The 27,086-nt window shown below is 36.2% G+C and overlaps 2 protein-coding genes across 5 annotated transcripts; both read right to left on the minus strand.

The window, feature by feature from the left end:
- Window positions 1-661: 661 nt before the first annotated feature.
- On the minus strand, window positions 662-21,524 carry LOC125664317 (protein mesh-like). 3 transcript variants are annotated; one of them, XM_056152397.1, is made up of 16 exons: window positions 19,166-21,524; window positions 9,989-10,276; window positions 9,747-9,884; window positions 9,433-9,595; window positions 8,775-9,035; window positions 7,991-8,136; window positions 6,544-6,692; window positions 5,916-6,194; window positions 5,399-5,685; window positions 4,971-5,114; window positions 4,623-4,781; window positions 4,150-4,302; window positions 2,514-2,621; window positions 2,172-2,432; window positions 1,324-1,930; window positions 662-1,157 (listed from the first exon to the last, which is right to left on the minus strand). In XM_056152397.1, the coding sequence occupies exons 1-16, from the start codon at window positions 19,349-19,351 to the stop codon at window positions 950-952; spliced, it is 3,537 nt and encodes a 1,178-aa protein (XP_056008372.1). In that variant the 5' UTR covers window positions 19,352-21,524; the 3' UTR covers window positions 662-949. The 3 variants fall into 3 exon arrangements, with proteins under 3 accessions (XP_056008372.1, XP_056008377.1, XP_056008380.1); XM_056152402.1 differs by lacking the exon at window positions 8,775-9,035; XM_056152405.1 differs by having other exon boundaries at window positions 9,747-10,206; window positions 19,166-19,289.
- Window positions 21,525-21,902: 378 nt separating this feature from the next.
- On the minus strand, window positions 21,903-26,450 carry LOC130051115 (uncharacterized). 2 transcript variants are annotated; one of them, XM_056152472.1, is made up of 4 exons: window positions 26,108-26,450; window positions 25,145-25,308; window positions 24,269-24,393; window positions 21,903-22,831 (listed from the first exon to the last, which is right to left on the minus strand). In XM_056152472.1, exons 2-4 carry the CDS (start codon window positions 25,279-25,281, stop codon window positions 22,452-22,454), a joined length of 642 nt encoding a protein of 213 aa, XP_056008447.1. In that variant the 5' UTR covers window positions 25,282-25,308; window positions 26,108-26,450; the 3' UTR covers window positions 21,903-22,451. The 2 variants fall into 2 exon arrangements, with proteins under 2 accessions (XP_056008447.1, XP_056008452.1); XM_056152477.1 differs by lacking the exon at window positions 26,108-26,450 and having other exon boundaries at window positions 25,145-25,511.
- Window positions 26,451-27,086: the final 636 nt, after the last annotated feature.

The following is a 27,086-nucleotide window of genomic DNA, read 5'->3' on the forward strand; positions in this document are numbered from 1 at the left end:
GTGATTAAAACAGACTTACCGGCCCTGCGTTTAGTCTAAGACTAAGACGTTTAATCAACATAGGTAATGACTATTCCTTAATCAAGCGCCCATCACTACAAGTGAAAGTAACGCGTTTTTCAGATATGACCTTTAAAATGGAAACTCCACTTGACGATAGGGGGTGGTACATTAAAGAACTCTCTCACTATAACGGTCACCATTCGTGCAACTTCATCTGTAGCTGATGAAGTCGCTACGTTAGTTTAAAATTCTCGAATTGGACATAAAAAAACCCACCCACAACAAAAATACCCTTACTAAATATTTCTCTTGACCAAACAGTGTATTATGACTTTGAACCACGGTTCCTTGGTCAAGGTCACATTTCTATGGACATAACTGTAATATGGAGGGTAATAAATATCCATATTAGACACAGAGATTACATATGACCAGATTGTGTTTTACAATCGCGGATTAGTCTGTGTCAGTTTGCCACGGTAGCAGATAAATATTTGATGAACGTTTGTTCAGGCCATATCTTCATAATGGAAATTTGGCCAAAGCTCAGAATACTGGCACATACTAGATTTTTACTGACCAGATAGTCTGTTGTGACTCTGAACCACAATCGTTCGGGCAAGGTCCAGCTCAACAAATAAAAAAATAATAGAAAACATTAGAAATTCACATCACTTTATCGCAAAAGGTGAAGCCCTTTTGTGCTCAATGTTTAAGATTCCCTTGTTATACTCGTAACTTTTAAAACATGGAACTCGGTAGAAATTGCAAGTAAAACGCTCCTTTCATGATTTTAAATACTAGAAGATTTATATCTCAAGAAATCTACAGGATATCATTGAGAATATGATCTTGTTTACTGAACACTTGATGAAGTTTGCCGTTCCAGCACCTCCGGGCTATAGTTCTGTCGGTGAGTTCTATACATTGGTGAATTCTTTACATATCAAGGACCGGATTCCGAGTATCCATAGTTGTCACAACCAGGCAGACTTTGTTTACTGCCTTCAGAAACTTCTGATAGTTCAGCACTTGCATCTGTATGTGTCCTCCCGGAATTCATTTGGGATCCCCTATTGTATTTCTGATAACGAGAAGAGCGTCCAGAGGAGTGTGGATTTTCACTGTCGTTTCCTACATACTTCTCACGTGATCTGAAATACAGGTGTATTGACGTGTAGTCTTAACACTTGCCCACTACGTGTACATATATATCTACATTGAATATACAATATAACGCGCATCATCGAGTGAACTCGGAGATGATGATGTAAGGTTTTAGAACAGAACACATTAGTATACTGAGTAATTCACACATACCTGATTTTACATGTCACAAAAGACCCAATGAGTATGATGAAGATGATGAAAACTACTCCTACCCCATTGATGAACCACACGTGAGCCTTGTTAGATATAAACTTGAGAAAATTATAGTTGTCCTTCGTTGGAACTGGTGTTGTTTGATGAGCGACATATGCTACTGTGCGTGTTGATTGCGAAGTTGGCGGGGGCGTTCGTGGTTGATGTTCTTGCGATTGTGGTGTAGAGGAAACAGCCGTTTGACCTGCTGACGATGGCTCCAACGTGGAGATCCGTGTTGCGATTGATGTCATTTGATGACCAATAGACATAGGAAAACGTGTTGACTGTGATGTTGGCGCTGGTGTGAGACTTGGAGGAGTGCGCGATTGTGGTATAGAGGTGAAAGTCGTTCGACGTGTTGAAGTTGGCGGCGACGTAAGAATCTTTATACAAGAACAATGTCTAAAATTGCTCCATGTTCCATTCTTACAAGTCGTCGGTGGACATGAACCACTGATTCGATAGCCCATGCCGCACAGAAAGTTAGCTGTTGCATTCTCTAGAGTGTTATTGGTATACCACACACCTCCGTCTTTCGACGGAAGCACAGGACAGGATTGGACTGAAAAATATAAAGGATCACAGACGATACCATGTTTGAAGGGCAATATTTATTGTTAATGAATAAGTAGGTGTACCGAACGATTTTCTAATGTATGATGCATTAAGATGCATGCAAAGTTCAACAAAATGGAAAGTGAAAGTACAATTATGTAAAAGTTGATGGCTGTTTGTTGTAAAACTTGATTACAGTAGGTGTGCCTGGTCTCGCAGCATTATGATGATGATTACAGTAGGTTTACCTGGTCTCGCAGCGTCCGCTGCTTGCTGTAGTTGATAAGTGAATTGACGAGTGCTCTGAGCGATGTCCCGGGACCCAGTCACGTGCAAGTCAAACAAACAATCTGTGTTGCTACCACATAGTTCTCTAGCTTCTGTTGTAACTGGACTAGTGACGGATGACGAAAACACCGGGCGGAAGTCCACTTGCCGTTCACTGTTATAATCTGAGTACGTTTTCCCGTTAGGGTAGGTGAACAATGAGTTCCTGTTTGTGATCCTCCCTTAACAGAAATCAATCTATATTCTACAACAATCTGAAAATAATTTGGAGCGTTTCCGAAATTTAGAGAAGTGGTACTTGCATGATTCATTAATGACGTGGAAAATTGCTTCTTCTGTTGCATCAGATGGCAAACGCAAGTCGTTAGCTGGATCTCCATCAAAGTTTCCGACAAGACCGCTGAGGGTACCTGCGAAATCAACGAAGTCTTGTCATTAAAAAGGCTATATAGCAAAATTTTACCCGACTATGCTATTCTAAATATAGAGTATGAAAGAATGTTAAAAGAGAAATTTTGTATGTACCGTAGTTATAAATGCATTATTAAGTCATGCACACGTGAAAATTAACCAATAGTGTTTTTTTATTAACAGACTTGATATATAATCTTATGAGCAGAAATTGTTTAAAACTTCCACTTGAGAAGAAACAATCTATTGATGTGGCCTTCAACACGACATTTAGACATATCGACAACTTTATATCTATAACCAATACCCATTTCCATTTATATGTCAATTCGATATACATGTATCCCATTGAACTCGAAAAAGAATATACCACAAATTCTTTCACGTATGCTTCGTATTTGAGCATCTTATTGAACATAGATTTGAACTGCAAACTATAAATAAAACATTATGACAAAGGAAATTACTTCTCCATCGTCAACTTCCCATATTTGTGCAACAATATCAGGGGCGGATCGAGGAATTGCGGTTACGGGGGGGGGGGGGGCACTTTATGAGGCAGTGGGTCCAGGGCGAAGCCCCCGGAAGCTCCTGTATTTTACAGATTTTATGAGGCTTGAAATATTTCTCTTATTTAGTCATTTGTACTATTTTCTATCATTTTGATAAGGTGTTAATCAAATGACCCAAATTTTAAGGGTTTTTTGGAAAAAATTAAGTTCTCCTAATAAAGTAATTCAAGAAATCAAAAGATTTTGTCATTTACTTATCCCGGAGTGGGAAATTTAGTACATTTTCCGAAACAAGATACCACGATTTACCTTAAATTGAAAATTTTAGGGGGGGGGGGGGGGGCGCCGGCTGCGCCCCCTCTAAATCCACCACTGAATATTCCATTATTGATAACAGTCATAACGGGGAGTTGAAGACCGAAGCAAGACATTTTTGTTCTTTTTTATTCTGTTTCATGAATACAAGAACAAGTAAGCTAAAAATGGAGCACAAATCGTGCTCATAGGAATTTCAACATCTGATAATCTAAGACAGTGTAAATATTGTCAATGAGAAACTCCATTGTCTTTTTAACATCAATATCAAAGTATTTCTGTGTGGAATTAGAGTGATGTCTGTCAAAACAATTCTATGGATGACTGAGCACAAGATATAACCATTTCCATGTTCAATTTTTACGGACGAAACTTTAATTTTTCGCGAAGAATTATGTGAAGTTTTGACAAGTCATACGTTTTGAAGGTGTTGATTTTGAAAATAAAAGTTTTGTGATTTAAAATTCACTAAACGGTTTTTTGAATTTTGAAAATCCACATTTGATTTACACCACCTTTTTCGCATGTGTTGTGGCACAATAGTCTGATGTTTCTCACAACAGTGGGTAGTTTCGCGAGGAGTGCAAATAAGGGCATGGTAGAACATTTGCTAATCCTGCAATGTAGTTCTGCTTTGTAAGGATTTAGTTGTAATTCTTAAGTCCAGTATATACATAAAAGTTTAGTTTTACAGTTTTACCTTTCAAAATGTTGTTCCCAATGACTGTGATAACGTTAAGCATTTTCTGACTGGCCAGAATCCTAAATGAGACGCCCAAAGTATCAAACATTACGATGATGTCTCTACCCGTGGAGGTTCCAGAGAGGTTGGGCAAACTGAGCACCGATACACCTGCCAATAGAAAGAAGGTGGGTTTTTGATCACGAATAAGTACAGTAACGAATGATAGAATCAAACAGATGCATGTAATATATGTATATTGCCTTAATTACAGAGTTGAACTTTTATGTAAATGATGGCTTTTTAGTTAATTTGCTTTTGTAGGTTTCGTTGCTAAGATTCATGTGTGATCTAACATTAAGTGATTTTATCTGCAAGACCCATCTTCCTGTTGCATGTACAAATTCATCCTGATGACAAAAGTGTCATGATTATCCACAGTGTGAAGTTTGTTATAGTGAAGAGACTGAAGTTTAGTATACAATACACACCTCTGTATCGAAGCCAGGAGACGTCACTAAAGTCCTGAATTATTCCGTTGACAAGTACGTCTGCCATTCGAATGGAATTCAGACGAACCTCTACTTTGTCCGTTGAATGCGTCACCTGGGAGACGAATGAAGTGCAGACGCTGGCATAGACATTGTTACCTAGGGATCAAATAAGCAACTTCCTGACTACTTCCTTCTTCCTAGTAAATGTTGTGATATGTGAATATTGATATCGTTGGTTTTAATTGCTTATCTTGGAATCATTTTTATGTTTTTATTTAAAACATTGAAATTATTTTAATACCACGAGCTCTGTAGAGCGTTCCCCGACGTATTTAGAAGTAGTACCTGTGCTGTCCGTGACTTGTTCAAATCGAATCTGGCTCTCAAATGATGCAGTCTTAGATATCATGAACTGAAATTCCCCAAGACCATTGAAGTCGTAGCTTTTTCCATCCAAGGTTTTAATATGCGGGTCCCCATGTGCACCAGCTAACGGGTATATGCAAACAGACATCTCAATTGTGCATACAAACATATGATCAAGTTTCTCTTTCATGATTACATCAATTATGAAATATCAAAATAAAACAATCTGTTTCAAATATTTTCCGACTATTCTGAAAACGAAAAAACACACCAAAATCACATAAATAGCAATCAAGATGAAAGAAAACCGAAAACAACACGTCTTATTATGGTTTGAATAATGATTGAAATGCACGCACGCAAACACCCATCCACCCACACAAATATACAAGATATATATGATATACCTGGTTGAGGGGGAATGTAGTTGACACAAGAACTGACGTCTCTGAACTCTAGATAATCTTGACATTCGGAGAAGACGGACATCCCGCTAAATCCGTTTAATCTGGTGTCGAAGTACCTACAGCAGTGTAAGGACGGAAGCACATCGTAGTAGAAATTGGTCACGTACGGTACATTACCCACCCCTCCCAAATAGTGGTAGCGCTGGAGAGTTCCGCCTTTCTTCACCCGGGAGTCAATTAAATTGCCGTCTTTATCATAGCAACACACATTGTCAATGCCAAGTCGTCTTAATAGAAATATAAAACATCACGTAAATTCGCTTTCAAAACATAATACGTTTTGGAAAAAGGTTACTTTACCGAAACATGATCAATCCCTAAAATCCTAGTGATTTTAACTTCCTCGTATTGCACTGATGCAGGTCGTTCGTTAGAGTTGAAACAGTGCATATACATGTATACAGACATAATTCATTTATCTGGTTTTTTTTCCGGTTTTGAAATAACCAGCTCTTACCCTGGTGCACTAAGTCGAACGCAATGTTGGGCATCAGCTCTGTACAAACAATTCAAGTCTTGTATTCTAGTATTTGTTATCCTATTACAGTCGGGATCGGGCTGGTATCGTGCTGTGTCCACCAAAGCCTGCTGCAGTGTACAGGGACATGGGGATATGTCGCCAGAAGACAGTCGTGGCAAACGAGCTTCATTTCTTAACCAAGAAGAACAAAACTGCTTTGATTGTTCTTGCGAAGGCACTATTGCAAAGATGTCTGACCAAATACCTCTGGTTGGCCTAAAATAAAAATAGTTTCCGTTTCTTTATTTTTCACGTCTTCGAGAATTTTTCACTCATATTAAGACACAAATTTATTCTTATGCATGGTTCTCTGTGGCATACGCATCGCGACAACGCCTACCGAGACACGGGACCCTGTTTTTATAGTCCCATTCGAAAGACACAAATTTCTCTCCTCTAATACCTAGGGTTTGGGGAAGGCACACTAACTACCTACTGTTATGTCTAAGGTTTGACTTTGCTCTGATTCAAGCGTGTTCATACCCTCACCCATAGAGAGAAGATAGCTTTGATTTTATGAATGTATACATAGTACACATGTATTTGAACCAAAGGAGATGCTTACATATCAAGATCTGTCTGTAGAGCGGAAGTGACGCGGAGGACTGCCATATATCCATCTGAATGAAGAGTGATGGTAAATGTCCGAAGGCTTTTTTCGATGTTGTCATGCAGCACAGATTTTTCCCATATTAGTTGTTTATTTGTATGTTCCTACAAAATAACCCCCCAAAAAATATCCAAGACGATACCAACAAACACAAGCAAACAAACAAATGAAACAACATAAGGACATGCCAATTTGTAATCTAATTCGTCGGATTCGCCGCTTCTATTTGTAACAAATCCAAATTATAATATTATCAAAAAATAATATCCGCCCGCGTGTTCAAAAATATCCGTAAATATTTTTTTTAGTTTTTACAACAAGCGCACAAATAACCTTGATGTATATGCTGACAAATGACAGAAGTGCAGGCTCTCGAGAAATTTCCTAACAGTGTAATACGGTTAAGTTATTCATGATGTCAATCTTAATATGTACGATACTTCATAACATTGGATTGGAAGTTGTTCCTTATGCTGGAATCGAACTGGAAGCCGATGAAACTTTTGAAGCGCTATTCGATGCCACTATTTAGAGAACATTGATAGCGTATGATTGATTGTTTGATTAGCCTATATATTGACTGAAGTCTCTCTTGAGAATATTTCACTTACATGAAGACGTTACCATTGCCAGTGAAGGGCTGCAAAATTTAGGCCTATGCTCAGCGCTTATGGCACTGAGGGATCTTTATCGTGCCACACCTGCTGTGACAAGGATCTCAGTTTTTGCAGTCCTATCTGAAGGACCGTCCCATTTATTCGCCTCTTACAACAAGCAAGGGGTACTGATCGATGACTATTTTAAACCGGACCGACAGTTAACGACAAATTCACGAAAGGTTTGGTGATGTCATATCAAAATTCAAGAAAATGCTCAAAGCGATGCAATGGATATTGCATTTGCAATGAATGTCAAAACTGGATGTGTCCCTAGCAATTTGCATATCTCTGAATCGAAAGTTTGTACAGATGAAACTTAAATAAAATTCTTCAAAAAGACCTTATCGGTTAATGTTGCAAAGTACATGTATTAGGTATAAAGAAAATAAGTCTTTGAAACCTGAAATACTTATTTATTGACGTAAACTATATCAACAAAGTTGAAAAATATTAAGTTTATGTGGTAAACAAATAATATCTGATGATTTTAGATCTTTATTTTTAGGCGCCCGCTTTTTAAACTCACACTTAATTCAATTAAAAATATTTATATTTCTTGTATTCGCTCGCCTCATAATTTTTATCTCCAAAATTAAAAATAATATTTGTAAAATAATTTCGCCCTCTCGCCTCACTTTTTTTTGTTTGAAAATCAGAAGAACTATTTTACAAATTGGTGTGGCCTAAAACTGCTGGACCACATTCTGCGAGTATTGTCGTTGGTTTCTAGGTCTAACACGTACCTTCAATGTATATAAATGTATGTGAATTCGTTCAGAGCCTCTTAGTTCGAACGCCTGTGGGTCCCATGAGATGCCATATTGCTGTCCATTAATCCATTTCTCGGGTTCGTGTCGCCTTACTGGGTTATTGGTTATAGCAGGATTCACTAAGGAAAATTAACAAGGTTTATGAATAGACATAGAATTTCATGCTGTACAGCAACCGTGCAGTAAAGAAATAATGAATATGTTTTATAGTGATATAGATGAGGAATTTGGGTATCAATTGTGTGTACTAGAGTAATGCAAAATGAATGATAAGGAGAATATAGTTAGTGGTGGTTATATGATATCTAATTAACAATGTGAGTATCGTGGTGCTAATTTGAGCAGGGAACAAGGTAAGTGTTTGGTTGTAAAACCATGTGTTGTCTGTTATTAGACATTCTCCTTTTAGTATTGTCTTTTAACCATGTTGTGTGGACGAAATATTTGCTAAACTGTTACAATTGGTGAATTGAAATTACACAATTATATTAAACACGCACGCAGGCACGCACACACACACACACACACACACACACACACACACACACACACACACACACACACACACACACACACACACACACGTGAACTTTTGAAAATAACGAACAGTGGCCAGTCCCACAACTTATATAACCAATACAAAATAGAGAGTTGGGCAAACACGGACCCCTGTGCATATCAGAGGTGGGATGGGTTGTCTAGGAGGAGCAATTTAACCACTAATTAGATTCTAGATATAAAGGAAACTGTATGGTACCAATCGTATAATGCCCGGTATGATCCCGTGTGTTTCCGTTGACTTCTTTGATGGTAAGGGTGATTGTGATATCACCGGTCAAGTTAAACATCGGCGTGATGCATACAGCGCTGAAGTCTGAATCTCGCCGACACGGAAATGACGTAACAATCGATGAGTACTGGATTTGGATAATAACATCAGGATTCATGCATGGACCTCCGATCACGAGGTATTGTCCTCCAAGCATTGGGCCATACCGAGGGGAAATCGTCAGTGTGCCTATTTCATTGGATTATTAAATATTAGTTTATTACCTTTTATTTGATATCAATGCCCTTATAAGTAAACTAAGTGATACTTATGCCTTACAAGTATGAACAAGTGAAAATAACAAGTGTCAAAGAGGAGTAAGCATATCCCTGTTGACCGGTCACACCCGCTGTTTACCCTTTGTCGCGAGCGGGTAAACGTTGTAATTTGTAGTCAGAATCAGTATGTAAAAAACTGCATAAACTGCAATGGTATAAAACACGTCAGACAGCATTCAACCTATGGACATGTTGTAAATGAAATCAGTAGATGCAAAGTGAGTATGAATTGCTGCTTCAGAATAATTAAAGATAATTTAGAATACTTGAGATAAGATGCCTGGATCAAAGTTAAAATATCTAGATACCCCAGGTATTACATCCACCATTGTCGATTTCTGCAGCATCAATACGGAATGCGAATTTCCCTGGGATTCCTATGTTAGACATGTGATTTACACCGATGATGTCATGTGTTCTCGACGCATTAACAACATAAAATACCCTGCCATCTCCTGCATTAAATCCAACCTACAGTTGTAAAACAAATTATGTATTATATATCAAAACAGTATGGTGGTAAATGTTCATCCGACTATTAATGTCTCGGAAAAGGAGTTGCACTAGCTACTAACGAACCATAAAAGCCCAAACTATGCCTTTCTATACATTAAATCATCACCTGAGCAGGTGTTCCTCCAAGACCAGTTTCTGCGTTTCCTCCACTTGCAGTTCCAGTCGTCCATTTAATTTGTCCATAATTGAAAACGGTAAATGAATGTTGACCATTAGTAATAAGGATCTCTTGAAATGTATTTCTCTGAAGAATATCATGCATTTAATAGATATGTGTTAGAGAGAGAGAGAGAGAGAGAGAGAGAGAGAGAGAGAGAGAGAGAGAGAGAGAGAGTATTCTGTACTAACTTTGGTACAGCTTGAACATCCAAAGAATGCGACATTATCCCAGGTTGCTATAAAGACCCAGGTAGCTTGAAAACGATTAAACTGTGGAAAATATGTCCGAACTTCCTCTGTCGCTCTGTGTAGTATTGTTTGATTGGTTGATTCGCGATACCACACAGTTCCCCCCTTTCTTGTATCGACATCTGCCCAGAAAATGGCAACCAGACGTCTGTCGTGTGCTAGCGGAAAAGAATTCGGTGTGTAAGTTGAAAGTGTCCCCAGGAAGGAAATGACGCCATTTGTGTTAACCTGGATTTATTCAGTACAATAGAATGGATACAAAAAAAGTACTTCACATAGTCAGAATCGTCATAACTACAGAGAGAAAAGCATGTACATACCTCTTAATTATTGTGATAAAACTATTTTAGAATAGAACATTGTTAGTAAAATGTTAAAGCCTTTACTATAAACAAATTAAGCCCTTTTCACAGATGAGGAGCCGGTCAATGCCGGATGCAAAATTCCAGTCATCCAGGGTGATCCGGTGTTTTTGTGTTATGTGACGGTATAAACACCGTCTTACCACGACGCAGATACAGAATGGACTGGTCTCCCTACGCATAAACACGGTAGCTACCCATACGTCACCTCCGGTTGGTGCCGGTGTGATCACGGAGCTCGCGGAAGATCATGGTCTCTGCCGGTCCATCCAAGGTTGTTTCACGGAGACACGCGGATGTCCATGGTCTTTTTCCTCTGTTTTTTATGGTGATTGTCCTTGTAGTTAACGGGAACAACCCATGCACAAACCGTAGGCATCTGTGTTCATAATGGGCCAATACGGAGGATTTTCGTCCGGGACGATCCAGGGAAAAATTAAACATGTTTAATTTTTTCCCGGTTTTGCATGACCAAGTAGGATCGTCAAGGACGACGTCGGACGCATATTCGGTTTGTAGACGATGATGGCGGATTGTCACGGATTGACAATCCGGGATGATCCGGTGTCTCATCTGTGAAGATGTGAAAGGGGCTTTAAGGATTCAGAAGTCGATTTCTGTATCTTTTGCATTTAATATATATATGTGTGTATGTATGTATGTATGTATATATATATATATATATATATATATATATATATATATATATATATCGAACAACGAGGTTGTCAAATTTTCGGGACGACCCGTCCTTTCTTCAGGACAAACGAAAACAATTACATAATGTGGTCAATATAAACAGAGCTAATAACAAAAACTACATATAAATACATCTAGCACTACAACTACACTAATCTACAAACGTATTTACAACGCAGACTACACGATTTTGGTCTTAAGGCTTGCCAATCAATGTTAAAAGTGGAGCGAATTAGGACATGCCTTATTCGTCTAAAGAGCTGATCCAAAATGTCCGAAAAGAAAAATAAACTTAATTAATCTCAAGTGGAACGAGTTAACCCAATTACGTTGACAAATAGTAAAGCTAACTAAGGGCTCACGGCGGGGGTGACCGGTTGTCAGGAGATGCTTACTTCTCCTAGTATTCTGATCCGTCCTTTGTTATGTCATGGGGTCAGTGTTTGCCCAACTCTTCAATGTGTATTCTTTATAGGAGTTATGAGATTGATCACTGTTCGTTATCTTCACCTTGCATTTGTTAATCAAACCGTTCGTTACTCACTGATACTTAGTTAACTTGACGTATATATAGGACTCATGGCGGGTGTGACTGGTTGACAGGGTCTGCATACTCCTCATAGGCATATGGTCCGACCTCTTTTATGTTTATATATTCAGGGGTCAGTGTTTTCATGGAAGTTTGTTACAATTTTACCCGATTTCTAAGTTTGATTTTTTTCCGTTGCGCTTTATTTTACTAAAGGACACAATGGGAAATTCCAGTATTTTATAGCTTTCTTCAGATGAAATATATTTCAAAATGGTCGTTGAAGGAAACCTTTGATTGCGTCTTGTTTAACGTCCACCTCGAGGTTTTTTCATTCATACGGTGACGTCACCAAGACCGGTGAAGGGCTTCAAATTTAAACCTTTGTTCGGTGCATACGGGTATTGAACAGTGAGGGTTATTTAGTGTTCCACACCTACTGTGATACGGAACATCTGTTTTTAAGGTAATCTCTTAGGACCCGTGACATTGACACATGGTGCCGAGACTTTGGTTTTGATAATGTATCAATGATGTACATATACATGGATAAAAACAATTTATATCAACTTGAACAACTCAATAGATATAGATAGTGATCAGGACGGTAAATCAACTACTAACAGCTCGACTTGTAAAATGTTAAACAGCTGACTTAGATAGTTTTATCGTACTTCCAACATAACCTGATAGCACAATCTTGAATTCATCTTTTTTTTCAATATTGATTACGAAGTTATGTCTTGTTATTTTTCAGCGATCAATCAGTGCAACAAGTCTAGTTAAAAAAACACTAAAATATGTTACCCGATAAAATAGGTTTATTAACAATAATTGATGGTCATTTTCTTATTTTGATGTCTATGGGGACATTCGTGTCGTATTGACTGAACCTCTTTAAGAATTTTGTATGTGTTTTGTATTAGAAAATACAGATGTATACAGATAACTCACGAACAGCTTGAAAATATTGGAAGACTTCGGAACTCTAACCGAGAAAGATGATGGTAATTAGTTGGTGTTATTTATCTTCGTCTGAACTGATTGACATTATTCTCAACCTTTTAAACCGATTCTTTTTAAACTGACAGTGCATGATTTATGCATACCAATATTTTAATAGTATACGTATGCCCATATTGTTTTTGTTCTAGATGCTGCTTTGGTAATTCTGATATAGAAATATATTTTAGTAGGCTATCATTATTAGAACTGATTAAATTTAGAGCATTTTGTGTGATATACACTGAATAGAATTTGAAAGGCAGTGTTTCGTGTAGTTCAATACATTTTGAGCATTTTACCATTTATTCAAATTTTTTATCTCAGGATACAATATGATAAACCAAACTTAATGTTTAAAATTTATATTTTCCAGATTACGACAGATATTCTTCCAAGAGTCCACTCAATTACGCTGAAGTTAGCAGCCGCTAAGAAAAATCACTGATTAAAAGACTGAGGACTCAAGGAACAAAATTGCTTTGAAAACTATTTCAAAACGAAAATTTGAATTGAATTCATGTTTTGAATTAAAGATATATCAATTGCAGCCAGCACACACGAGCGACCTCGCTCACATGAGAGATTACACGCTGATGATGAATCTCACTGATATCTGTAATTTGTAATGAAAAGGATAGAATGATGGAATCAAATAAGATTGACCACAAATTTCATTATTGGATCTTTTGTTTTTGGCAATAACATTAGCCAACTTACTGTGGAATCATTAATGTTCGTGGAGGTTGATGTTCGCGGATTTCGGGGGCCATTCTTACCCATGATGTTACGTGTATAAACCAAGTAGAGTTATCTCTCCTAGTGACATCGTATCGCTTACCCACGAAAATACGTCCCCACGAACCAGCAAAATTGCCCCCCACGAATTAAAATGATTTCACAGTATATGAAACAAATGCGTATTGATCATTTAGTTCACAAGGATAAAATACTCTTATTAGATGGGTATCATTACGTAGCAAAGAAAACTTCATGTTTTTATGATTTCCAGATTGATATTATATTTGCCAATCCACTTCAAATTATTCAAAATATAGGAAAACGAACAGTGACTCATTTTATAAATAATAGTAATACCATATTTATATGACAATCTTTTCATACACTATGTACGCTCAAAGGTATTTACAATGCATATATACCTTACTATATAATATTATACACAATACATAGAAAATAAATAAACATTAAGGAGGTACGTTACACCAGAGAAATTTGATGTAGATGAAAATTGGAGGATATGTACAACAATATTTTGAATTTGAAAATTTTCATATTTACTTTATTTTGTCAAAAAATACAGTTTTAGTAGAAGGTAATCTGAATTTTTTTTTAAAAACACTGCTGGACTCGAACCTGCGACCTACAGTTCAGCAGTCGGTATTCTAACCTACTGAGCTACTCGGCTAGGTATTTAAATGGAAAAGGAAAAGTCCAATATTGCTGATATCGATTTTTTCATCCATGTTTTAATGGAAGTCAGCCATTATGACGATGTAGAGTACTACCTTAAAAAGCAATGATATAAAAGCGTTATCAGATGCAAACAGTCCGTAGCTGGTACCCACACATAAACATGAAAACACAAGATACCATAAATATGCTAGATAAGAATAAACATCTGTTACAGGGCGTATTAAAATAATAATAATAATGAAATACACACACGCACACACAGCATATAATGTCACGGTTATAATACATTAAAACAGCATTTAAAAAAAAAATAAAACATCACAAAATGATACTCGAAAACTAAAACACCCAGTCAAACAGATAAGACAATCTTAATGCACTGAAACAGCAAACACGAATGACTGAAATGATAACAGATAAGATAATCTTAATGCACTGAAACAGCGAACACGAATGACTGAAACGATAGAAACTAGTTCTGGAAAACTTGATGGGAAAAATGTGTTTTCAGTGACTTCTTAAACGCACAGTGTTCTGCAGTCTTTTACATGTTCTGGAAGGGCATTCCACAGTTTTGGAGCTGAAGGATTAATTTGTGAGTCACCTGCTGTCACTGAAATGTTTCTAATGATATTTGCATTACGACAAGATGCAAACACAATGACCTCGGTCTTATCCGTGTTGAGTTTCAACACATTGCCATGCATCCAAAACTCGATGTCGTATAGACAACGCTCAATACGATGTAATGTATCTGCCTGTGTAGCTATGCCCGTAGGCTTAAAAGACAGATAAAGCTGAGAGTCATCAGCGCAAAAATGGTGAACAAGTCCATGATATCTACAGATGGAGCCAATTGGTTTTGTGTACATTGCATAGCAGTTTGATTCCTATAAACAAGTAGAGTAAACATAGACCCCTGGACAAACCAGTCATGGAATCAAGGGACTGGAGAGAGAATTATTCCCTGTTGATCGCTTGCACTCGCACTAAGCCCTATATCTTGATCAGATAAACAAAGTGGTCCGTAGTCAGAATCAGTGAAGGAACGCCCTCAGTTTGTATAAAACAGCATTTTACCCAATGACAGAATGTGTTTTACGATGTAAATAACATCATTATAGCCATATAAATCATATATTTTGAAAATGCTAACTTTAAACGTGGCTTTTGAAAACCTTGTAACATCAACAAACCTGCCAGATCAAAAGACCTGCCACATGCAGAACATCCCTTTATCGAATCAACCGATAGACAAAGCACTGATTTCAATCTATTTATTCACTCCAAACCAGATCATTGGTACATGAGCTCTAAAAAATATATACATAGGAAAATAATGATACTGTTAAGCGTCACAAAATATACGAGTATAGATTGAAAAATAAATAAATACAAGTATCAACAAGAAGTACTGTGAGCAATACTCACTAAGAATACCCCCTGTTTACCCCAATCTCCCAAAGGGTGTTGGTAATAGGTAAAACTTCAGTATTATGATCCAAAAGGTATCTAGGAACACAGCATCTCCATGCGATAAAAAAAGCCATTAAAGAATTTAAATGGAAACCATATTGCTACTTCGATGTCCAGTGCGCGTGACCTTTGACCTTTTGACCCCAAAATTGATAGGGAACATCTTCATTCCATGGGTAGTCCATATGTATGATATGGTGACTGTAGGTGGAAAGGATAACGCTTTAGAGCGCGGAAACCATATTGCTACTTCGATGTCCAGTGCGCTCGACCTTTGACCTTTTGACCCCAAAATTGATAGGGAACATCTTCATCCCATGGGTAGACTATATGCATGATATGGTAACTGTAGGTGGAAAGGATAACGCTTTAGAGCCCGGAAACCATATTGCTACTTCGATGTATATTTGATATGGTGACGGTAGGTGGAAAGAATAATGCTTTAGAGCTCGGAAACCATTGCGTCTACAGACGGACGGACAGACAGACGGACAACCCGATTCCAGTATACCTCCCCCCACAACTTGTTGCGGGGGGTATAATAAACTGGTTAAATATACATAAGTTCAGGAGGAGCAGACAGTACTAAATATTCTTATAACAAACTTTGCCACATGCAGTCAACAATAGTATAAGTAGGGTAACCAAGTGTGGAATAAAAGTCAGGTTCGTCTGAAATGCAGTTGTAATAATCAGTCTTAAAAACAAAGAGTGTTGTTACAAGCTGTGTCAGCTGGAACTGAAACGCATTCCTCATCTCATTTTTCTACAATTGAATTCAAACATATTTTATTGATAAACTCAAAAGGATTGGGTTACAGGCTTCGCCTATGTAGGCCCTCTTCCAATTCTTTTATCTCTTCTGGTTTACTAAGCACAGAAGGATAGACGGCATGCACTTTTGTTTTGATGTGCCTAATACGGGAATTTGACAGTCCTCTTATACTTTTTATATCAATTCTGCCAAGGTTTGAAATTCAAGGTTATCTTCACTCTTCATACATTTTGTAAGTGTAGAGGAGTGACTTGTCTTGGTCGATGGGTTATAAACACCATTCACTCTAAGTAGAATGGCGGCGGTGCACGCATATTTAAGAAAAATGTTACGATAACGAAAAGTGACCAATCTTATAATAAATCCCATAAAAATACGAAATCAAGAGTAGGATAAACACGGACTACTGGAAACAGGAGAGGTGGTATCAGATGACAACGAGGAGGAAGTATTCCCTGTTGATAGGGTCCAGTCGCCGTAAGCCCTGCATCTTGATCAGGTAATCAGAGCGATCCGTAGTCAAAGTTAGGATGAAAAATCCGGCCTAACAATTGGTATGAAACACGTCAGAAAGTATTCGACCTAGTGATATTCATTATTTGCAAATTTGATCATCATAACGAACATAGAAGTTACGAAATATTGACTTCAAACGAGACTGTTGAGACCTTTGTAACATCAACTTATTTGTGAGTAGCTTAAATCGATTAAACAAAATAATGATATATATCATATATCAAATCAGTTTAGGAACATCAGGATCACATTCCGGTGATAATGGACTGTTGCTGTATAAATATGGGAAGGTGATGATGGAGAAGCTGAAATCACCTCGTTTTTCATAAAGTTGAGTTGAACATAGTTTGCCATCAGCATTTATGTAATCATTTGTAGGGGTACTCCATAGTGTTGCGCCCATATGAAATTCTAAAATACTGTTGGAAGACCTGATCACTAAAGACTACCTAGATATTGTCAATGAGGAACTTGAGCATACTTTGATATCAACCCCAGAGTACTTTAGAGAAATATGAGAAAACAAATCTTGAACATTCGTAAATAGAGAAATCATCGATGATTTGCAGGTTGTGCAATTGGTATCTAGATATAGAGTTGACAGAAGACTTATAGAGAACATTTGTAATTTGATTTTGAGTTTTGACGTCGAGCGATTGAGTGTACATTTGTCACAGTAGTAACAAAAAAGAAGACTAGATACGATGACCTTCAGGCGTCTCTTCATCTTTTCTATTATGATATATGTAAAACTTGTACGGTACAAATTTTGATGCACAATGATGTCTCTTCAGTGATGCTCAACCAAAATTTTTAAAATCCGAAATAATAAACTTGTAAGAGTTATTTTTGGAGATAATCTTTATTTTTGAAATTAATTTCTAAATTTTACCATAGCAATTAAATATACATCCGTATTTTCAAGTTAGTAACGAATTACTTAGATGTTTACTATTATTACTTTTTCGTTCATTTTTCCATATAGAATAATAGTATGAATGTTACTTGTAGATATGTATTATCTACTATTCATGAGATATACGTGTATATAATAACAAACAATAACATTCTGAATTTTGAAATGAATTTCTAAATTTTATTACGGCAATTAAATATACATCCGTATTTTCAAGCAAGTAACGAAGTACTTAGCTACTGGGCTGTAGAGACCCTCGGGGACTAACAGTCCACCAGCAGAGGCCTCGACCCAGGGGTCATAATGTAAAACTTATACGGTACCAATTTTGATGCACCAGATGCGCATTTCGACAAATAATGTCTCTTCAGTGACACTCAACCGAAATTTTTGAAATCCGAAATAGTAAACTTGTAAGAGCTCTTTTAGGGGAAAACAGTGCCAAAAACTGTAGTCAAATTCGTCTAAGGATAAGAGCTATGCATTAGGGAGATAATCTTTAATTTTGAAATGAATTTCTAAATCTTACCACAGCAATTAGATATACATCCGTAATTTCAAGTTAGTAACGAAGTACTTAGATGTTTAGAAATTTCAAAAAATGTTTACTATTACTATTTTTTCGTTCATTTTTCCATATAAAATAATAGTATGAATGTTACTTGTAGATGCAAGGTGAAGATAACGAACAGTGATCAATCTCATAACTCCTACAAGCAATACAAAATAGATAGTTGGGCAAACACAGACCCCTGGACACACCAGAGGTGGGATCAGCTGCCTAAGAAGAGTAAGCATCCCCTGTCGACTGGTCACACCCGCCGTGAGCCCCATATCCTGATCAGGTAAACGGAGTCATCCGCAGTCAAAATTGGTGTGCCAAGAACGGCTTAACAATCGGTATGAAACACGTCAGACAGCATTTGACCCAATGCGAGGTTGTATTGACGAACTAGATCGTTATAACGACCATAGAATTTGCGAAATGCTGACTTCAATCGAGACTGTTGAAATCCCTGTACCATCACCTTGTTTGTCAGTAGTTTACCTCGATTTAAAAACTGACTATACCCAGAACAAGCTATTGTGTATCGAATCAGTTGAGATATATAAACACCATATGCAGGTGATAATGGAATATTGCTACATAAATGTGGGAAGTTGACGATGGAGAAACTGAAATCATCCCGTAGATATGTATTATCTACCATTCATGAGATATACATGTATACCTGTATTTAATAACAAACAATCATAATAATATAGTAAGATTTAAAACAAATTACTTAAAGGCGCTTTAGAAGGTTAATGAGGGGAATAAAACACAATTAAATGACATTGAATGGCACAAGATCTTATATCTGTAAAATTACCAAAATAAAACAAAATGATTCATATCACTTACAATCAAGTGGTCATGTTGATGGTCAAAGAATGGAAACAACGTTGAAATAGGAATTTCTGTAGAGCTACCGTCATCATTTTTGTCAACAGTCGTATCTCCATTAGAGTGTCCATGGGGATAAAATTGATTAATACAAAAACTGTGAGGCAGAAAACAGAAAATTAAAGCAAAGATGATCAACTTCATTTCTATTTGTCTCGATGTTACATGTACCTGTACATCAAGATAGTGGTCATGATTAATAGCGAGATAAACTGTAACTTCCTTGTTCTTCTGACTGGCGTAAAAAGGATTGGCGGATCGCCGATTTTCGTGTACGCCCCGCCCACCATGACGACGGTAACTAGCCCGACATTAGACACATAAACAACATGGCGCGGATCATGTCGTTAAAGGACATACCAGACGATTTTTCTGCATCATACATGTTACATACACCGTCTCTTCGGCAAAAACAATGGCTGTCGCGTTTATGAAAGATTCTTATGTTAAATCAGTCAAATTGTATGCACAAGAACGCGAAAATATGCTAATAAAAGCCGAAGTATATCGGAGTCAGAGGAAAACAGAGGACCCACACAAGATCAACATTGATGTCAATTTTGAAGGGAAGAAGTTAGACGATGCACATTGCAGTTGCAAAGCTGGGTGTGTATACGGTTATTTTGGAGTTATTGAAATAGTTTTTACTTGTTTACAATTTCAATTTTACGTTTTTGTTTATTTAATTTATTGTTCTTGAAGCGTATAGATCTACGTACATGCGTGCATCAGCCTCAGGTATAAATAGAGAGCGTTTGTAAACAACCTCACTCGGAAAAGTTTTATCATATTTCATAAACGTTGCTCAGTGTTGTTCTTATTCTTTTTTTTTCAAATTTCATTTGTTGTATTTTTGTTCCTTTTAGTAACTCGGTGCATTTTACCAATGTTTGTGTTTCCAGTTACTTGCTAACTAAAGGGTGCACATTCCAGGTCAGTGTAACTATGATTCAGTATCTTTACCAAATACAGGTACACACCTTTCCCAAAAGCCTGTTTAGATAATTATACTAAACATATATGTGTAAAATAATTTTGTATTGTGGTACATGTAGTGTTATAATGCTATTGTTAATTTGATAAATGTATATTATGCAAATTTGGTGTGGGGATTGGTTTCTATTTCTTCATGTTGTGTACATATTACAGGGAAGCAGGTCAATGTGCACATGTCTTAGCTGTTATCATGATTCTGGAGCAGTGGAAGATTTCTGGTTTTGTTGAAATTCCCTCAATGCTGTCATCAACTTCCCTCCCCAACAGTCGGATAAGCCAAGAGGTGACAAGATTCAACCAGAACCAGTGTCCCAGATGATCATTTCCAACCCATCAAACCTAAACAGAAAAAGAAAGCCAATTACCACAATTCTTTTGTTGACACACGGTAAAAAAAATAGTGTACATCTTTCAATCAATTTTTTCTCTTCATTTTTTTTGGTAATTGTTTTGCATGACTGATTGTCATTCTATATTGCACTCACATGGAGACATTCTTTAAATTATATATATACACGTGCCCAATGTTTTGACCAAATTAAGGCTTTTCAGCAGAAAAGACTCACTTAGTTGTAAAGCACCTACAAGGACACCAGGGGTGTGTTTTACAAAAAAACTTCAGACTAACGACAAACTTTTCAACTTTATTGTAAGTCATTCACTCCGAATGCAAAATATTTTTTAAAGAAAATATTGAAAATTTAGCCTTCGAAAAGTTTTAATTCATTCATTTTTAAAGTAATAACTGTAAAATACAATTTAAGACTTACCGCAAGTTGTTTTGTAAAACGGGCCCCTGGCCTCTAACAAGTTTTTACAGGTGTAGTTATTAGGTCTCAGCCAAAAGACTCCAAACCACAGAGCTGCCAAGTCACGCCCAAGTGTTTGGCACTGAACACTTGTTACAACATAAAGTTCTTTTAAATGGTCATTCAAAATTATTTTCAACAATTTTCAGGAAAACTGAAATCGGTGAAATGGATATGGAAATCCTGAAAAAGTTTAAACAAGCCCCGATTTCCTATCTGGTATCCACAGCAGCAGGACCAACTGTTGACACTCCATTCCGTGCTCATGACATAGGATCTCCTCTCAGCTAGCATGTAAGTTACAAACATTATTCAGACAAAATATATGAATTAAACTTTTTAAGGAGGTACTCTACAGTATCATAATGACTGACTTCCTTTTAAAACATGGAATGAAATATAAATATCAGCAATATTTGTCTTTTCATTTCAAAAATCATCGTCTAGCTGAGTAGCTTAGCATATCGACTGCTGAACTGTAAATCAAGGGTTCGAGTCCAGCAGAGGTTTAAACATTTTTTTTTGGTCAGATTGCTTTCTACTAAAACTGCATATTGTGTCTAAATGAAGTAAATTTGAAAGTTTTCAATTTCAAAATATTGTTGCAAGTATACTCCAATTTTCATCCATATCAAATTTCTTTGCTGTAGCATTATACACTAAATATCAATGATTATTATATTTTCACATGCAATCGATTCATTTAAAAAAATCCGTTTGTAGGAAAACCTCGTTGACATTATCAAATTTACACCAAAACACATTTACTGAATGGAGTTTAGCAGTTTTCTTTATCTTGAATTATATATGGCATAAAATTGGTCAATACAGAACAGGTTAACCATATCTGATCAACAATACTAAAAAAAGAAAGACTAATTTTGCCTGACAATATTTTAAACTGTTTTATACGAGCAATAGCCCGTTTAACATGCACACGATGTTTGGCTATTTTGACAGTTTCTGTTACCTCTGAAGCTTTCATCTGTGTTGCACATGACGCAAAAAGGTGGAATGTTTAGTCGAAGACCAATAGCTTCGATTTCCTTTTCAATATTAAACCCTTTGTCCACCATAACTCCATCACCATTTTGTAATTTCCCACATTGTTTAAGGTTTGACAATACTTTAACGAAGCCACTCCCCTTTGTAATAACTTTATCAGATACTGATCCAGAGAATAACATGGAAGAAAATATTACAGAGTCCCTTGGATCTATGCCCACAAGTCCTTTCAAAGTTGTGCATGACTTATAGTCAGAATAACATTGACTCTGTCGATTGAGAGAACTGGGCTTTTGTACTTTTAACTCCGTACAGTCAATAATGACGAAAGTTTCTGGAAAATCTTTCTTATAATTTTCAGGCATGTTTTCGATTATTACTTCACGATGAGGCCATATATCTACACTACCTAGTCTGAAAAACATGAAATTAATCTAGTGGGTGAATATTGCACTGCAGTCTTGCACAGGTATATCAAACAAATATGAAATATGTCTAAAGTCAAAGTTTTGTCTCAGTTTTATCAAAACAAGCAAGAGCTGATCCTTTGTTGACAACGATTTTGCACCTCTAAGAGTTTTACTCCATATAATAGGATATTCTTCTGTTGGTACTAAAAATGAGTATAAAACATTGAACCGGTCTTTAGAAAACCCGGTATAATACTGATAATCAGTGTCCTTCAGTTTTTTATATCCAAATCGTCCTGAATTTTGTTGTTGCAGCTCAAAATAAATTCGGAGCAGTTTTTCCTTCTCTTCAGTTAATGCAGTATTGTCAGCAATAATGGCCAGTATTTCAAGTGGATTACAACCTGCAATATATTTAGAAAATTTAATATTATTTCTTTTTGTAGTATTCATGGGTAGTACAATAATGTAAAACATATATGATAAAAAGAATCTTGAATGGTTTTTCATTAGACATGATTTATATACAACTCAACATGGATCCCGATAGAAAACACACTTTTTTCCATGAAAGTCAAATCCGATCAACTCATTGGAGATCCTAAACATAACCCTCAACATTATATGTCATGTCTATCATTACAATGTATTTATTATTGCATAATTTCAGGCACCATTGATTTTACCTATTACAAAACCCCGTGCAGCAGAAAACTGTGGAAGTACTGTGTTCCCAAAAGCCCTTCACACCTGCGTTGACCTTGAATGCATTCAAAATCTTACACATGAATGGACTGAGCTTAATTTGACACAGAGTGATGCAATTAATTTGGAAAAATCAACAAGATCTCAAAGTCTGAACCAAATATGGCATACAGAACGAAGTAAGAGAATAACGGCATCCAATTTCGGACTAATCATAAGAAGAAAAAAAGACGTAAACCAGAAATTTTTAAAGAACACATTTCAAAAGAATGATTTCACATCTTCTGCTACATCATATGGTAAAGCGAATGAACACATTGCCAAGCAAATATACATTAAGAAAACGGGACACCATTTTCATGATATAGGTTTGATTGTAAACACAGAACTACCATTTCTAGGCGCTACTCCTGATGCCATAGTGTGTGATAAGTCTAAAAGTGACTTGATTGAAATTAAATGTCCTTACTCTGTCAGAGACAAGACCATCAGTGAAGGATGTGAAACAAGAAATGATTTCTTCCTCCAAAGAAATGGCGACACTTTCAGCTTACAACATGAGCATTCCCACTGGTATCAAGTCCAAGGACAGCTTCTAGTCACCGGAGCTCCATTTTGTGACTTCATTACATATACCACACAAGACGTATATGTAGAAAGAGTTTATCCAAACAAGTCTACAATGGATGTGCTAGTTCAAAAACTAGCTAAGTTTTATATCCAAAATTGAAGCCATTTATCCACAAATGTGATTCTGATCTACATGTATGATGTTGATTTACCACACCAACTATGAAAACAAGAATGTATTTGTACCTGGCATAATATGCCCCCTCCCCTCATGACAACAAGAACACAATAAACACTGACTCAGTGTGACAGAAAGATTTGTTTACTGGTCATTAATATCTTTGTATGGTAGATGTATTTAGAGAATCTTGGAGATAAAATTCTGTTTGCTGTCATACACTTAAATTTGTATATAAATGTACTAGATAATTCAAATTCAGTTGAGTAAAGTTCTCTTTACACTTTCAGTGGCGTATTTACATTTTTTTTTATTTTGGTGCATAGATATCATGTCATTTGCAAATACTGCTCCTTGATACTAATATTCAATCATAGAACATAATTACCAGGAATAATTGGGTTAACATTTTCTGTTGCTGATGCTTGAGAACTTGTAGTTGCAGTCGTTGAAACATGTTGAATTTCAGATGATGCCTTTAACACATCACTGCCAGCTTCATTGTGCTGATTTCTTTGATATGGATTACAAAGAAACATTTTTCTTACAAATATTTTCTTAAAGATGAAATTTTGTCAGACTGGGTAAAGGTTTTGCTTAAATATAGTACACTGTACATGCATTGTCATTTTTTTAAATGTGAGAATATTTACTTCAAAATGCTTTATCTTGCAGATGTATCATACAATACTATATATATATATATATATATATATATATATATATATATATATATATATAGTTATAACATAGGGTGTCAAGTCCCTATTTATTCCTATAAACTCAAAGGTTCTTATATATACCCTACAAGTCATTATAAAAATTCCTATAAAACCCTATATATCCACAAAAAAAAGAGAGAAGAAAGAAATGGCAGTCCTATTTTCAAAAATGATAAAAAAAAAAGAAAAAAAAAAGAGAGCTGATTCTAGATTGATATTTAATTAGATTGTTACATGTATGAAGAGAATAACTATGATCATTGTATAAGAACTTTTTGTTGGATGGAAAACTGTCCACATCTGAAAGGATTTTGTCTTTGTTTATGTTTAATATTATTTCTTCTCCAGAAACATACTATGCAGAAACAATAAACTTTGTTACAAATTCTTTAATAAAAACCCTATTTATTCCTATAAATCTGCTGTAAAATCCCTATATTTGCCCTATAAACTGCAAATTGTTTTCCTTATAATCCCATATTTTTTAGACCCAAAGTGGCTTAAATTGACACCCTGTTGTATGTACATGCACTACAACTTACATATCAGTACTAGTGTCCATCAAAATCTGTTGCTTAGATGTAGTTCTCGTTTCTGAACTTGACCCTCTTTTGGTGGGTGGTTTTCGAGCTGGTGTCAATGCATCATAACTGACTGCAGACACTGGATCAGGATGCATCTCAGATGGCTGGCCATTGACAAAATGCTGATAATTTTAAAAAGGAACACATAAAAAAATCCAATTTATCTTTTAAATATTGTAACAATTAAAACACCCAATTTTATAATAATGCAAGGTGAAGATAACGAACAGTGATCAATCTCATAACTCCTACAAGCAATACAAAATAGATAGTTGGGCAAACACGAACCCCTGGACACACCAGAGGTGGGATCAGGTGCATAGGGAAGTAAGCATCCTCAGTCGACATGTTTCAGTATCCGTTTTACATGATTATAGAATACCTGAATCTACTGTCACAGTGATTGAGTACATGTACAGTACTTTAAGTCTTAAATGGACTGATTCAAGATTTTCCTCATAATTTTATTTTTCACTAAGTTTTAGTGATCAAATTCTACTGTCTAATATGTTAAAATGGTTTCACAAAAAATAAGGTTATACATGACAGAAGCTTAAAATAAAAACAAAATGAATACCAATAGAATGGTTATTTTGCCAAACTTTTGATCCCCCTGTTAAAATCCTGAATCCTTCGATGCTATATTTAGTCGTCAGGTCGTATTTAACTGCATGGGTTTGCATAAAGGAGTTTTGATTATATAACATAATCACTAATATTTTGATATACCTACCTATTCATTTGCATTTCATATTACCGAGCACTTTACATGTAACTGTGCACGACAAAAAACTTGTATTTACACGAGTCATCAGTCGACCTGCACGGGCACCAGATCTGCAGCTATGTCCCCTTTGTACTTTCTATTTACGAGTTTAATGCTATTTTAATGAGCGTTACAAGTATCGGTGAGCATATTACCTTTGAACACACGTATAAATGTTTCGCTTTCCCTCTTTCTTTGAGTATATCTTCATTAAAAATATATAATGGGGACGACCACACAAGCGTATCCACCTCTTAGCTTTTTCCAAGTTTCTTCCAGGTTTTGGAAAAGGAATGAACACTATCTCTCCTTGAAGCCGATCTGGGTATCTGCTATCAGTGTTACAAGTGCCCCAACAGCAACGTTTCACCATAATTGCGTTGTCATAAACCAATGTAAACAATCCGATAAAATGTCGAATTTTCGCTTGTTGTCGGGAAAAATGGCGGTGCGTCCTTAGCTTCAGAAAGCGCGTGTAAATGGAGCTCTCTGATTGGCTGATGCTCCCGTCACTAAAAGATTCGGCGATCCGTCAATTTCAGCATGTCGATCTTTATCTTTACTTATTCTATTTGAAACTTCCTGTTAATACTTTACAGAAGGGTGTCAACCTTTCTTATATATATGTAAAATTAATGTGGTACGGTACATCCAAAAGTTTCTTTTTAATGACGTCATACAGTGATGTTTACACTTTATATGATGTTGTAGGTCTTAAAAATGGTAACCAAGCAAAATACATTTACGCTAAGCATATTTTTGCTTCGCATCTGTGTATATTCCGATCTACACAACATGTTCATTCGATATATCACAGTGAACTCGAAATAAAAGATATCACAGAGCCATCCACATCTGTTTCGAACTTAGATATCGTATTGAAGATAAATGTTAGCGGCAAATTAACAACTCAACTTTATGAAAAACGGGATGATTTCAGCTTCTTCATCTTCAACTTCCCATACTTATAATATTGCATTATCACTTGCATATAGTGTTTATGTCTCTCAATCGATTCGATACGCAAGGGTGACAAATTGATGTCATTAATTTTCATTCATATGTCGATTCGATATATAACTTTGAACTCGAAATTTAAAACACCACACGGTCGTCCATTTCTGCTTCATATTT

Source organism: Ostrea edulis, chromosome 1, assembly GCF_947568905.1.
Source record: "Ostrea edulis chromosome 1, xbOstEdul1.1, whole genome shotgun sequence".
Taxonomy (NCBI): Eukaryota; Metazoa; Mollusca; class Bivalvia; order Ostreida; family Ostreidae; genus Ostrea; species Ostrea edulis.